A 12754-nucleotide genomic window follows, 5' to 3' on the forward strand; every position below is an offset into this window, starting at 1 on the left:
TCAACCCAAGCCAAATGTGCCGCCTATCCATCCCACTTAGGGTTTTTTTATTGCTTTTTGATAAGTGATGTATGTATTTTAACATATTCTTGTTTAGCTGGTATTTACTTCATTGTTTTGGAAATGCTTTGGGTCACCTCAAGTACAAGTGCCATCATTACACTCTAGATTTACCAGTAAGTTTAATGAAAATTCAACTGTCCACGCCCTAAGCAGGCTGTTCTTTTAAAAGTTCATGAAACACCTCAACTTAACACACGATTAATAAAAAACAAACCAGAACACCAAAAAACCACATTTGCCTCAATGTACCAAAATCATCCAAATAATAAATGTTTGTGTGTTTAAAACAGGGAGATTTTCTGAGTATACAGAGAAATGATAACAAACAACCAGAAGCTAATTGTGAAGTCTGTCTCCTAATGAGAAAGTCACTGCAGATGTCAAAACGGAGCACAGGGGTGGTGTTAATATGATTTATTTTCAGCAGTAAGTCAGCAGCCATACTTGCCTTACAGCTTTGGGAAAAAAACTTGCAGAATCTTAAAAGGTTCTACACTGGAGAACAGAAAGCTATCAGTCAGACACAATGCATTTTTACATATATAATGCTTCATACACACATAACTTAGAGAACTGTAAAAAAAAAAAAAAAAAAAAAAAGGCACCCTCCCCTCGTATTCTTGATTTCCTACAGCAGTAGGACACCAGGATACCAACACAGTTTATAGAAAAGGGAGTGGGGGGTGAGAGTGTCAAACAGAATTGCCATGTAGTCAACAAATATATTTGCCTAAGAGAGAGAGCATGAAAGAGGAAGATTAAGAGATGAAGCAGAATAAAGGTTATTGAAATAGTGGGAAGATTTACAGAGGGTATTTTTCACTTTATGTGGATCAACATCTTCCAATTAGCTGTGCATAAACCACATTATCTTCAATAGCTTTACAACAGCTTTAGATATGGTTTAGCAAAAAACCAAAAGAATCCCACTCCTCAATGGATAAGCTCATCTATATACACTGGTTAATATTTACCGGTACTGAAAGAAGGACTTCAAGGTCTGATTTAATGTAACAGCAAAAGTCTTAGCGTCTCTGGGGAACCCAAACTCTACCTACTTTTATGCTTCTATGGTAGTTGGAGCAGTAAAGCACTGAACCTAATAAAAAACCCCTACATCTGCTGCTACAAATTCAGTTTTGTCCATTATCAGCAAACCACCTAACCAACTTCAACATACGTTTAGCATCAGTGCAAGATAAGCAATCACTTTTGTCTTTCTCCCAATAAACCTACCCACAGCAGAAATAGAATTTGATATTCAACAGAAACAAGCAAGCTAACTCAGCCACCTACTACCCAGCTTTGATCACGAACCTGAGAAGCAAATTATAATTCTTTCTCAGATTTGCTAATTACGTAGCGAAGCTTTTTAAGAAAAGAGCAAAATTTCATAGGAATTAAACCTCTGCAAAAAGAACAACTATTAAATACATTTATATAGTAATTAACAAAAAATGAGCATGTCATTTGTTGCACAGTTTCTCCAACAGCTACCTTAATACAGCAAGTCACATACAGCTGTATAAGAAAACTAACATACTACCATCTAATCTGTCTGTAACTGACTCCACCAAACCCTCAGAATGACATATAGTCTACTGGTTTCACTGTACTAAAACAATTCTAAAAATAGCCAGTACTAAATAACAGCAAATTATTAAGTACTGACAAGGCTTATCTTGCTATCACTACAGTGAAGGACTCAAATAGCATCACTGCATGTCCTTATAAATAAAGGCTGTTCTAGCTCTAGATTCATGTGGCACAGAACTATTTCTATGTACCCTACTACTAGCAAAATACTTTTTGTTTTGCAAAAACCTGTTAACTAACAAACCTTTTCTACAGAATTTTTAAGGTAGTGATATGAAATTTGCATTTTGTAAATTATGCACTGATCCTTTTAGTGAGCAACTTCAGATCCTGCAATGTTCTAGATACTTCAATTTTCACTGGCCTCAAAATTATCCACAATATATCTGGCATCTAGAATGAAGACAAACAGCAGCAATGCACTTGAAAACCACAAAAAAGTCTAGACTACAAAAAAAAATAAAATTGAAGTGACTATGCCTATTTCTGAATAAATCAAAATGTGTTCTGATTGAATTCAGCCTTAAATTCTGAACATACCTTAAATTAGTTTCTTCACAAAACACTGACTTCTTTCATCGTTGGTCACAAGATATAAATCAGCAGCTCATAATTAACATATTCTAAGTACAGTATGTGAAAGCCTGACTTGACAAAGAAAAGTAAATCCAAATCTCACTAAATTTTAAAAAGTAAAAAAACATTTAATTGAAAAGTGCATTACCCATACTGCATTCTCAAATAATATAATTCTTACTTCAATAAGTTCCAACATCATCCTGAACTTCAGACCTATGAAAAGCCTTGCCAAACCAGTTTAGATTATTAACATCAGAATTTTCCCCTTTTCTATTTGTTAGTCACATTCTTAAGCAGAAAGAAGAGTTTTGTTGAAGTTACTATTCCGTCACCCTTATGTTTTAAGTTCTTATTTAATAGCAAACTCTGCAAAACAAAGTTTATCTCAAAAGAAAAGCTATGTCATCAACACAACTATTACCACAAACATTAACAGGACTGTGCTATGGAACTCAGTACTTCAGAAACTTCATTAAAATAGTATCAATTAATAGTATTAATTAATATCAAAGAAATTTGATCAAAACAAAATAAATCATCTTATACCTTTCATATATACATGTATTTATACATATACACACACACACACATGTGTATCTCTATTTCCTGGATCATATAGAAGGCACTTTTAGATTTCAATTTTTTTTCAGAGTAATGCTGTATTACTAAAATGCAAAGTAGTTTACATTGTACTTACTTTAGCAATCTGTAGCAACACAATGCAGTGTTTTATTGATTCTACCATGCTCTAGGAAAACAAAAATAAGGGGGGGGGGGGGGGGGGGAGGGGGGAGAAAACTTCTATTACTATATTACAATATTTTGTATTTACAAGTATTTTTATTAGTTACACAGAATATTAACTAAAATATTGGGCAAGAACTAAATGGACACTCACTTCTGTAGAACGCCTACTTTCCCTTCCCCCCGTTTTTTTTTTTTTCTCCACAGAGACAAAAGCACAGCAGTAGAAAACTGAAGTTTCCAAAAGCCACATAAAACACAGGTTGCAGGGTGAAATGGAGGTCAGCTTCAAACTTTCAGAGCACTGCAAGCAGATTAACTGCCAGCTGAAGAAAGGGTGAGAAAGCTGGGCTTGATTAATCTGGACAAGAAAAGGCTCAGGAGAGACCTTGTCAATGGGCATCAGTATCTGTCTGGGATGGCAGAGTGTAAAGATGACAGAGCCAGACTCTTCTCAGTGGTGCCCAGCTACAGGACAACAGGCAATGGACACATTGAAATACAGGAAATTCACCTTAAACACAAGAGAACAGTTTACTCCAGGAACGATCAAACACTGGAACAAGTTGCCCAGAGAGGTTGTAGAGCCTCCATCCATGGAGTTAATACTCAAACCCCAACTATGTTTGGTCCTGGGCAACCTGCTCTAGCTGATGGTGCCCTGAGCACCACTACAGACCTTCAGAGGTTCCTTCCAACCTTAATTATCCTATGATTTTATGACTCGAAAGTGCTAGACAAAAATCTGAATACAGCACCAGAATCAGGCTGCCTCTGCCATCACACTGTTGAACCTAATATGGATTCCTCCTTTTCTGTAAAAAGCCCCAAGAACTTATCCAAGAAAATAAGGTGAATTTCAGAAACCATACATAATAGAGATGACAATTAAAGACACTTACACTGGTTGTTTCTTTGAGACTTTCAATTTTCTGTAAAAGAAAAATCAAAACAGTGTGGTTAGAGACAAAATTTCCAGCATCTAGTTTGACCTAAATACTGTACAAACACCACATTTTAATCTTAAAGTGGGGGAGGGAATAAAAGCGACCAACATGCTGAAGACTATTTCTGTATATAGACACAATTTTCATTTTGTAATTGACAAGATAGAAGTCAAGCTGACAGTTAAAGCTTAAAGATGACAAAATTAGGAATTTCTGAGCAGTGACATTATACTTATTTACCCATCAAAGTCTACATCATGTCAGCTTTGCATAGGATCAACAAAAACAAAATACAGTACGAAGATTAAGTCTAAGTGCACGTTTTATATCCTTATATAGTATTCTGAACGGTGGCACATTTCAAGGATCAATATTACTTGATATAACCATAATTCAACTATAACAAACATATGCAGTTACACACAGTTTATTGGTTTTTTTTTTTTAAATCCCCAAAAATAACAGTGCACACGTTCTTGCTCTTTTTAAGCCTCCAGTAACAGTGCATCTGGAAATCTGCCTACTTAATTTTATCTAGAAACACTGGTTCATGAAGATTTCCTGCGTAGAATTGCACTTCACGCATGCAAAAGGTGTCTACATGCCATTTTACACATAAGTATGACCTATCTAAGAAGCATAAGCATCCTGTTGACATCCTTGGGTCTGTCTGCAGAAAGCAAAATTACTACATTGGACTCAGCACTGAACCTCTACTAACTCAATTACAGTACCTCTTTTTTATTAATATGAGTGTCTCATGTCTTGAGTCACAATCTTTTTGATTCTTGAACAATCAAAGTGTGTAAAGGAACTTTTTTCCCCACACAACATTGCAAGCCAAACTCTACACCGTAAGAGTAACATGCATCTATAAATCTACAGGAATTAATAGTCTCAGCTTGCAGACTAAAAAGAAAATAAATGCAGTGACAACTTCCCAGCCAATACCCGAGCAAAATTTTTTCAGTTATACCCTGTCCTATGTACTATTCATAAAGATGCTACGCATTTTCTTAATTGCTAATTGGCAAGAGGTGGACAAACAGCACCCAGCCTCTGCCTTTTCCACTGGAAAGACTGGACCATGCTGATCTAGGAAACAGCGTATCAGGGATGCTGTATCACAGTGTAATATGTACTTCTGCTGCTAGCAGAGAAATACAACAACAGCTAAAAGTTCCTTTGTTTTGCTTTTGTTTGTTTTTCATGTCTCTACTATACTTCCAGTCCAAACTTCATCAAGACATATTAAAAAGAGCATTTTAAATATGACAGCAGTGAAGTTTTGAGTCTTTTAGTACCAAAAGAAACTAGGCAATGTACCCAAACATACAGATCTTGCCAAACTGGCGATTATGCAGCTGAAATAAATAATTCAGTCTCAAGGCTTTATAGCCAACTGCAGGCAGCTGTCAGCAGTTTTGATTATTCCTTACCTGTTTTTTCCCCCAACAATTTATAGAGTATTTACACACCAACTAAACTGATACCTCATTCTCTTCACTGATACTGTCTTTGCCAAAAATCTGAAAGCAATGTCAGGCCATATAATGTAATTCAATCACACTGTTTTCCCTCTACCCATTTGTAATTTTCCAAACAATAGGCTTAAGACACTGTTACTCTTACACACAGGTACAGACAAAAGGCTAATTTGTCCAAGATGGCACACAGAAGATCTGAGATGGGAGAAACCTCAGGACACCCAGTTTCCATAAATCATACAATCATTATTTTTTCCTCTATGGAAACGCATCCTCTGTGAGCTGGTCAGCTTAAGTAGTAACAGTACACATTAACTCAGTACTTTTCAGATTTGTGCTGCACGGCTACCTTGCAAGAATACAGCATGCTGAACTGGAATACCATCATCTTCATACGTACACAAAACTATGAGAATAACGCAGGCAAATCAGACTGACTCAATCCCTGACAAGACCCTTCTAAAAAGCACTGGCCCTGTTCTTTAGGGCTAATCACTGATATGAAAGTCCCTGGATTTTCATAAGCAATGTTTTTCTAGAATGGTGACGTAAGCAGGTATAAAATACAGTTTGTGAACTCTCCCCCTGTAAGATCTTATACAAACATACTATGGACATGACACTGGGGAAAGAAAAACAAGTGGACAATCAGTAGCAACAAAACCGGCATGCTTACAAGAGTGGCTGGTTTGGAGAAGAAGTAAGGAAAATGCTTTTGTCTCATCTCTCCAATTGTACAGGACTACACTGCTATGTATACACGCTGCTACAAACCTCGCAACTTTATTCTTATTATCTTTAGTTTTAACTTGCATTAAAGCAATATAGACAATTTAGAAAATACAAAATCATAAATAAAATCATAAGCAGGTAAAAAGAGGGATGCTGAAGATAAAAAGCATTACCAATAAAAATAATATCAAGGAATATAAATCACTACTAAAAGTTATCACAGTTTTTTCTCCCCAACATCCCTACTCTTTGAAAACTGACAAAGATAAAATTTTAGTAAGACAGTTTCCCTAGTTTTAGGTAATGAATACACATATTTTCAAATGAAGTATCAATTTCCTGTAGACTTACATTTGCAGAATGCAGTCACGTGCTACATCTAATCTAATCAAACTGCAAGCTGCTACTGAAACTACTCCATCTACTTGCTGCTTGTTGCACCTCCTTGACATCTGATTTTTTACAAAGCCACTGGTGATCCAATAGTAAGCTAATTTTGTTTCATTGAACATGTTTTTTGTCTCATTCAACAATCATGTGACTACAGAGGAATCAGCTCATCCCACAGAGACAGGCAGCAGAAGCACATGGGAGTAGCTGACTTGTAGTCACAATTGGTAAGGTGCGACCTGAATCTGTGTGCTCAGTCTTGGGTTTACTTCACAAAAAAGCACTTGGTGGTGAACCAAACAGCATAAGCAGGATACACTTCCCTCCAAAATCTTGTTAAGTAATGTCAGCTTTGATCTAGCCTGCCATATATACACATCTCTGCTGTTCTGATGTTTTTGAATGCTTAGTTTTATTCTCCCCGATATGTGGGGTCAAGTTTCACAAAACAAACAGAAAAGCTTGAGTTCTCACCAGTAACACTGCTAACACTTTACGAAAGCAAGGTCCCATCTTGACTTCACCTTGAAACAGCAGTACCCTCAGATCACACACCTTCCTTTACTTCCTACGTAATTGGATATAAATACTGGACTCCATCAGTAGATTCAGCAAAACCAGCAGCACTGCTATAGCATTTGCAAGACAGTACAATGCCACAATACAATGTTCACTGTACTTCTGCCAGGAGTATTAATATAACACAGAGAATTAATGATAATCATAGTGTTTCTCAGCCTTCAAAATAAATCATCTACATCTGCACTGTCTTCTTCCAAGTTCAACAGATTAGCAGTCTCAAAGAAGGTATCCAAGAGATCTTGAAGCATCTCGGCACACCAATACCCTACACCATTATCTCCAAAACCCAAGTATTCTGTAACTAAAAACCAGCTCGTCCAATGCTCTCTACACTTGCACAAATAATAGCTCATGTTTTAAAAACCATAAACAGTTAAAGAAAACAGCACTCAGCTAGCTGGGAAACACACACCACTCAAATTACCAAATCTTGTTTCCTCAGAGGGAAAAACCGTGGGTTGGATGGAAGTATGCTGCAGGTTACACTCAGCTCAGTCTGATAGCTGAACCATACCTTCATAAACAAATAGGAAAACCGCTAAATGCAGTGTCAAAAAAAACTCTTAGCTGCTTTAGTACAGGAAGAGACAGAATCAAAAAAGTGCTTTGCCAAGTCTTTTCATTTTTAAGAGAGAATAAATGGAATCTACAGTAATAGCAACCCTCATCAAGATTTAAAACCAGAGGAAGCTGAGCTCTTCTAAACAAGCCTCCTGCTTTCTCTGTAAAGTCAATCTGCCTGTTCCATAGATACCTTGCAGAGATAAAGAAAAATCAGCACAACATGCGGAAAGTCTCCAGGGATTAGAAGCACTGTCACAGGAAAAAAGAAAGTACTGCCTGATCTGCAAAGTAGCATCTGGAGGGAGGTCAAAATTGAAGGAGAACTCTTCCCAGTAAGACATACCGATGGAGAAATACAAAATCATTAGATCTTGCTCTCTTGGTCAGCTGCCTACAGATTAAACATGCTTACACAGAGAACATTTGTACTCCAAAGTTACTTTAAAAGCCTGTATATGCAAAAGAACTCCAGAGAGACTTATCACTTGTGAAGTTCCTAAGATGCCACGTAACATATCAAACAAGGTGGATGACACATGAAAGGTCACAACCATTGTAACAAAGTAAACGAACCACAGAAAGAATGAAACTTTTCAAAACTGAAACTGAACACCAAGAGGTCAGCTCATTTTTCACAAGTGTGATGGGGGAGGGAACTATGATGAAATACACCACTACTTTATGATACTGAAATTAGTGTATTTGCTGAAAACAAAAGCAACTCCTCAGCAATAAACCCCTCATAAGGAATTGATAAATCCCTCCTCCATACCACACAAATTAACGTACAAAACCAGCATGGTACTTAAGCCAAACCCACACCACCAAAGGGTCTGTGCTAGCCTGTCTTGAACAAAGCGATTGAACTCTGACATACAAACTTGAATTTGAAATGGAATAGGAGGGGATGCCAAAAAAAAAAATACGCAACACTTAAGTGAATTAGAGCCTCACTAAATAAGTAGCCCTCCCCACATAGCAAGTTACATTTTTGGCATCCTGACCGAAGGTGAATGAATTATGGTATTCTCAGACATCCAACATGTGGTACGCTAGTCACAGAACTACACAAGATGAAGACCGACTATGTGAAGTACGTGATTCTTAGTATTTTTTTTACCTTCAGAATAGCTTTGTGACTCCTACAAACATTAAACATTCATCTTTGTTAAAGATTTTTAAAAAGCACATTTAAGTTAAAAATGCTTTTGATAGTTGGGTAACAGAGGAGTAATAATTTCCTACATACTGAAACCTTTTTTAATGTTATTACACCCAGTATTACTAAAAATTCTTGTTTGCAACCTATTCACAACACAAATGATGTTACTATTCAAACTGCTTTAACTGGTTTTGACAACTTGATGAATTTGAACTGTACTTTAGATTCCTATAGACTACAGAAAATTGATGCACAAAATCCATCTGATTAGGCAAAATAAACAATATTTAAGACAAAATGTACTTGCTTTTCTCTGTTCATCATCTTTGCAGTTCTGGAGTTTTTCATCAAAGAGCTAAAAGAAAGAGATACTTGTGAAAATACTGCAAAGTGTTATTTTTTCATATAAAATCAGCCAGAAACACCAAAATTTTAAAACCAAAAGCATTTAGTAAGTACTTCAGTTACACAATGCTGGTATTATGACCCAAAGCTGGTTTTGCCCAATATTTCTTTACAGCATTTGTGATATAACAAATTTGTAACTAATCTCCCCCACATTATCCCATCCTGCAAGAGACCCAATCTCAGATCCTGACTAGCTCCACAGTTCAGCCTGGCATGACTTTACCATGGTCGGAACAAAACCCGTGAGGTTAAGTAATAAAAGTGACACTCAACAGAACTTTAACTGCCTTTCTTTTATTCCAGCAAAGACCTTTGGGGCATATAGAGTGCTTACCTATATGCTTACCGGCCTCAACCTTTATCGACCCATCAAGGTACCTTGTTATTCAGGTACCTGATTCAAATCACACAAGATTTGTAAGCACATTTTTTTGGAAGATACACAGTGATTTCCCAGCATTAAGTTCTATTTATGTTCTTAAAAGTGGACTATGAGATGCAGCTAAGCAAACTGAAGCAAATTCTTACTGTCCCTCCTAAAATTCACTTTTCTTTCATTATTAATTAATTCCTATACCCTCTCCCCCCCCAAGCTGGCCTGAAATAACAGTTAGAAGGTGTAAAGATTTAAATACTTTCCTTTAGTGATGTGTGCTAGATTGGTCCAGAGCAGGAGACAAAGGTAACTCCTGATCAAGCCTTTGCAGCTCAGCTTTGAATTTTGTTTGCATCTCTTTTGCCTACCTCCATTTTTGTTGGTATGCTCTTCCCCCTCTCTACCCTCCCCTGCAACTGAATTTTTGCTGAATATCCCATCCCACATGCAGTACTTGCCCATTGTATCAGGGGAAAAAAAAAAATCCAAACCAGCAGAACTGAAGCCATCTTAACAGCAATTTTAACATGCTGAGTCATGGGAAAAAAGTGTCCTAACCAGCAGCAAAAACTGTTTTTCTCAATAAGGCGAGTACTGAGAAATACAACTCTATCGTTCCTCACCTTCCCACCTACTCTTAAAATACACATACAAAGTGTAAAAGAACCACGTTTGTACAAGATTTCTACAGAATGTTTTCATTCAAGGACAAAGTGCAGAGTGTCTATTGCAACTGCAACAGTCACGTAACTACAGTTGTGGATAGTTTCAATTAGTTGACAAAATTTTCTCAAGATAAATTCTAAAATGCTATGAGCAATACAATGATTTAATTATGTTTTAAAATTAAACTTAAATAATCTGTCACTTCCATGAAACTATAAATACAAAAGAATGCTTTAGCCATTGTAAACCATTCTATGAAATCTGTTTTGAGTTACTCTAATTTTCTAATTCTATTTTAACAGTCCCACAATCCATTCTAAGAAAGAGCCATTTTCAGCTTATTTCAGCCCTGAGCTTGTAACTTCTAATTTTTAAACCTCTAGTAAAAAATCTCTTTATTTCAGAAGTAGTTAGAACTTACAAAACATCCTAAGCTAGGGAGAAAAAAAAATATATTCAATCATCAGACTACATATATAAAAAACGGTATGGTTTCTCCAGTTCACAGTCAGCTCAGCCAGATGAGTTCTCCCTGCATCCCACATTTACCAGAACGTGCCAAGCATCAAACATGACTCCCTCCCTCCGCTGAGCTTTTGTTCAATCAGACCTTGAATTCCACACTGACAAGCAGACTCCCAACACACTAAATACACCAGCTAGTTACCATACCTTCAGTTGGTCTATCAAGATCTGTAAGTAAGCATCAGCCTCAGTAAGTTTCTTGTCAAAATCATGAACGCTGGGAACAAATCCTGAATCCACACCCTATATATAAATAAATTAAAAAATATATATAATTAGCATTTAAGAGGAGGAAGAGAAAGGATAACAAAAATATGGTTTTGCCTGCCAACTGACTGATAAAATGTTGCCTTGCCTCTCATCCTGCCATATGCAAACACAAGCACACAGCTGAACACATTTGTCTTCTATTTACGGCTAAATCAGTAACAGTAAATTGCCACTTATTGTCAGTGGGGGTATAATCATCACACACCAGAGTATTTCATTACTTACGATTGAACAAATCCCCTTAAATTACACTAATTAAAGTTTCTTTGGGAAATATAAAACAGAATTAAAGTTTTTCCTCAAGACTATCCCTATTTCCATATTCTAGCATTTCAGTTAAAGACAACAAACCCACACCCAACCACATGACTGCACTCTTCACACTTCAGACAAGGACAGCTGAAATCACAGCTTCTTAGCAAAGAACTGAACTAACGAGTGCTAAATCTCTTCTTAAATATAGGCCTACCTTTGAGCTAAAAAATTCAAAATTATTATTCCTGGTTGCCCTAGATCCTCTACAGTTTTAATGATATATATTCTTCTCACTGTACTTCATTTCTTATGTTTCGTTGCACATATGCCAACAAGGACAAAGTACCAGTGCTGCAAGAATGATTACTTTTGCGTTTTCTCTCTTGCAAATTTGTTTCTCTTAATAATGTAAGGCTCAAAGCACACTTCTGCATGTAACATAATCCCAACCTTTAAACTGATAAATCATGTATTTAAAGACCTGAACAAACTCCCACTGGGTTACCACATCTTTAACTACAGGAAAGAAAAGACAGGATTCTTGAAATTGATTACTTCTGACTTCACACACATATGCTATGTAAACACATTTAAGGTTTTTTTACATAACACCTTGAAAGCAAAGGGAACTGCAAAACAAATATTGAGGCACTCCCTGCTTAGAAAAAATAAAAATTGCACAATGCAAGTTAAACATATAGGAAGAAAAAAACCCATTAAGGATAAAGGAGCAAACATCAGTTGTAACAGAAACATAATCCTGAGAACATCACAGAAGTGACAATACTTTTCTACTAGCCTAAATACTTTTAACTGTAATTACACTGATCTAAAGTATGGCATCTTCACTTCAAACTCTTAGGAAACTATCAACTGTGCTGTTTTGGCTGCTAAGAATCTCAAGAGTCTGAATGTGTAAAAATTAGCTAGTGATTAAAAAACATTTTGTATGGGAGAAGACAGGCAATCCATATATTTGCAAGATTCCATATTAGCATAATGTTTTCTTTGACATTGTGTGCTCTGTAAATGCAGGGAAGTTTATTTTATTTTTGTATAATGGGCCATCATATTAAGAGCTTTACTGATGGCTCTTCAGAGGCATGAAGGTTTGTGTGCAGTAGAGGAATGACTTGCTCTTATGTCTGTCAAGCTGTGTGCACAGTATCACGCACACCAAAAAACATACAGCCATCTACTGACTGTAGACAACACTATTCTTTATTCATTTGCCAAATCTTAAACTGTGCTACAGACTAACACCCAGATTTTGACAACTTCTATTGAGTAAATCTATCCATACAGATTAGTTGGTAAACCAACATAAAAAAAAGATACTTCACCCTGTATTAGCCAGTCCACACTGCACAAATTTAGAAACAGTGTTTTGAAACAAGGAGGAGGGAGA

The 12754-nt window shown here is 36.4% G+C and overlaps 1 protein-coding gene across 3 annotated transcripts in view; it reads right to left on the bottom strand.

The window, feature by feature from the left end:
- Nucleotides 1–12754, bottom strand: part of OSBPL9 (oxysterol binding protein like 9) — a 63818-nt gene that overhangs the window by 16158 nt on the left and 34906 nt on the right. For all 3 annotated transcript variants that reach the window (XM_080406267.1, XM_080406266.1, XM_080406268.1), the window contains 4 exons: nucleotides 10969–11064; nucleotides 9154–9201; nucleotides 3885–3914; nucleotides 2936–2986 (listed from right to left, as the gene is read on the bottom strand). In XM_080406267.1, the coding sequence (XP_080262393.1) occupies nucleotides 2936–2986; nucleotides 3885–3914; nucleotides 9154–9201; nucleotides 10969–11064 (225 nt within the window). The remainder of the gene's footprint in view (nucleotides 1–2935; nucleotides 2987–3884; nucleotides 3915–9153; nucleotides 9202–10968; nucleotides 11065–12754) is intronic.

Source organism: Falco punctatus (assembly GCF_963210335.1).
Source record: "Falco punctatus genome assembly, chromosome: 11".
NCBI lineage: Eukaryota > Metazoa > Chordata > Aves > Falconiformes > Falconidae > Falco > Falco punctatus.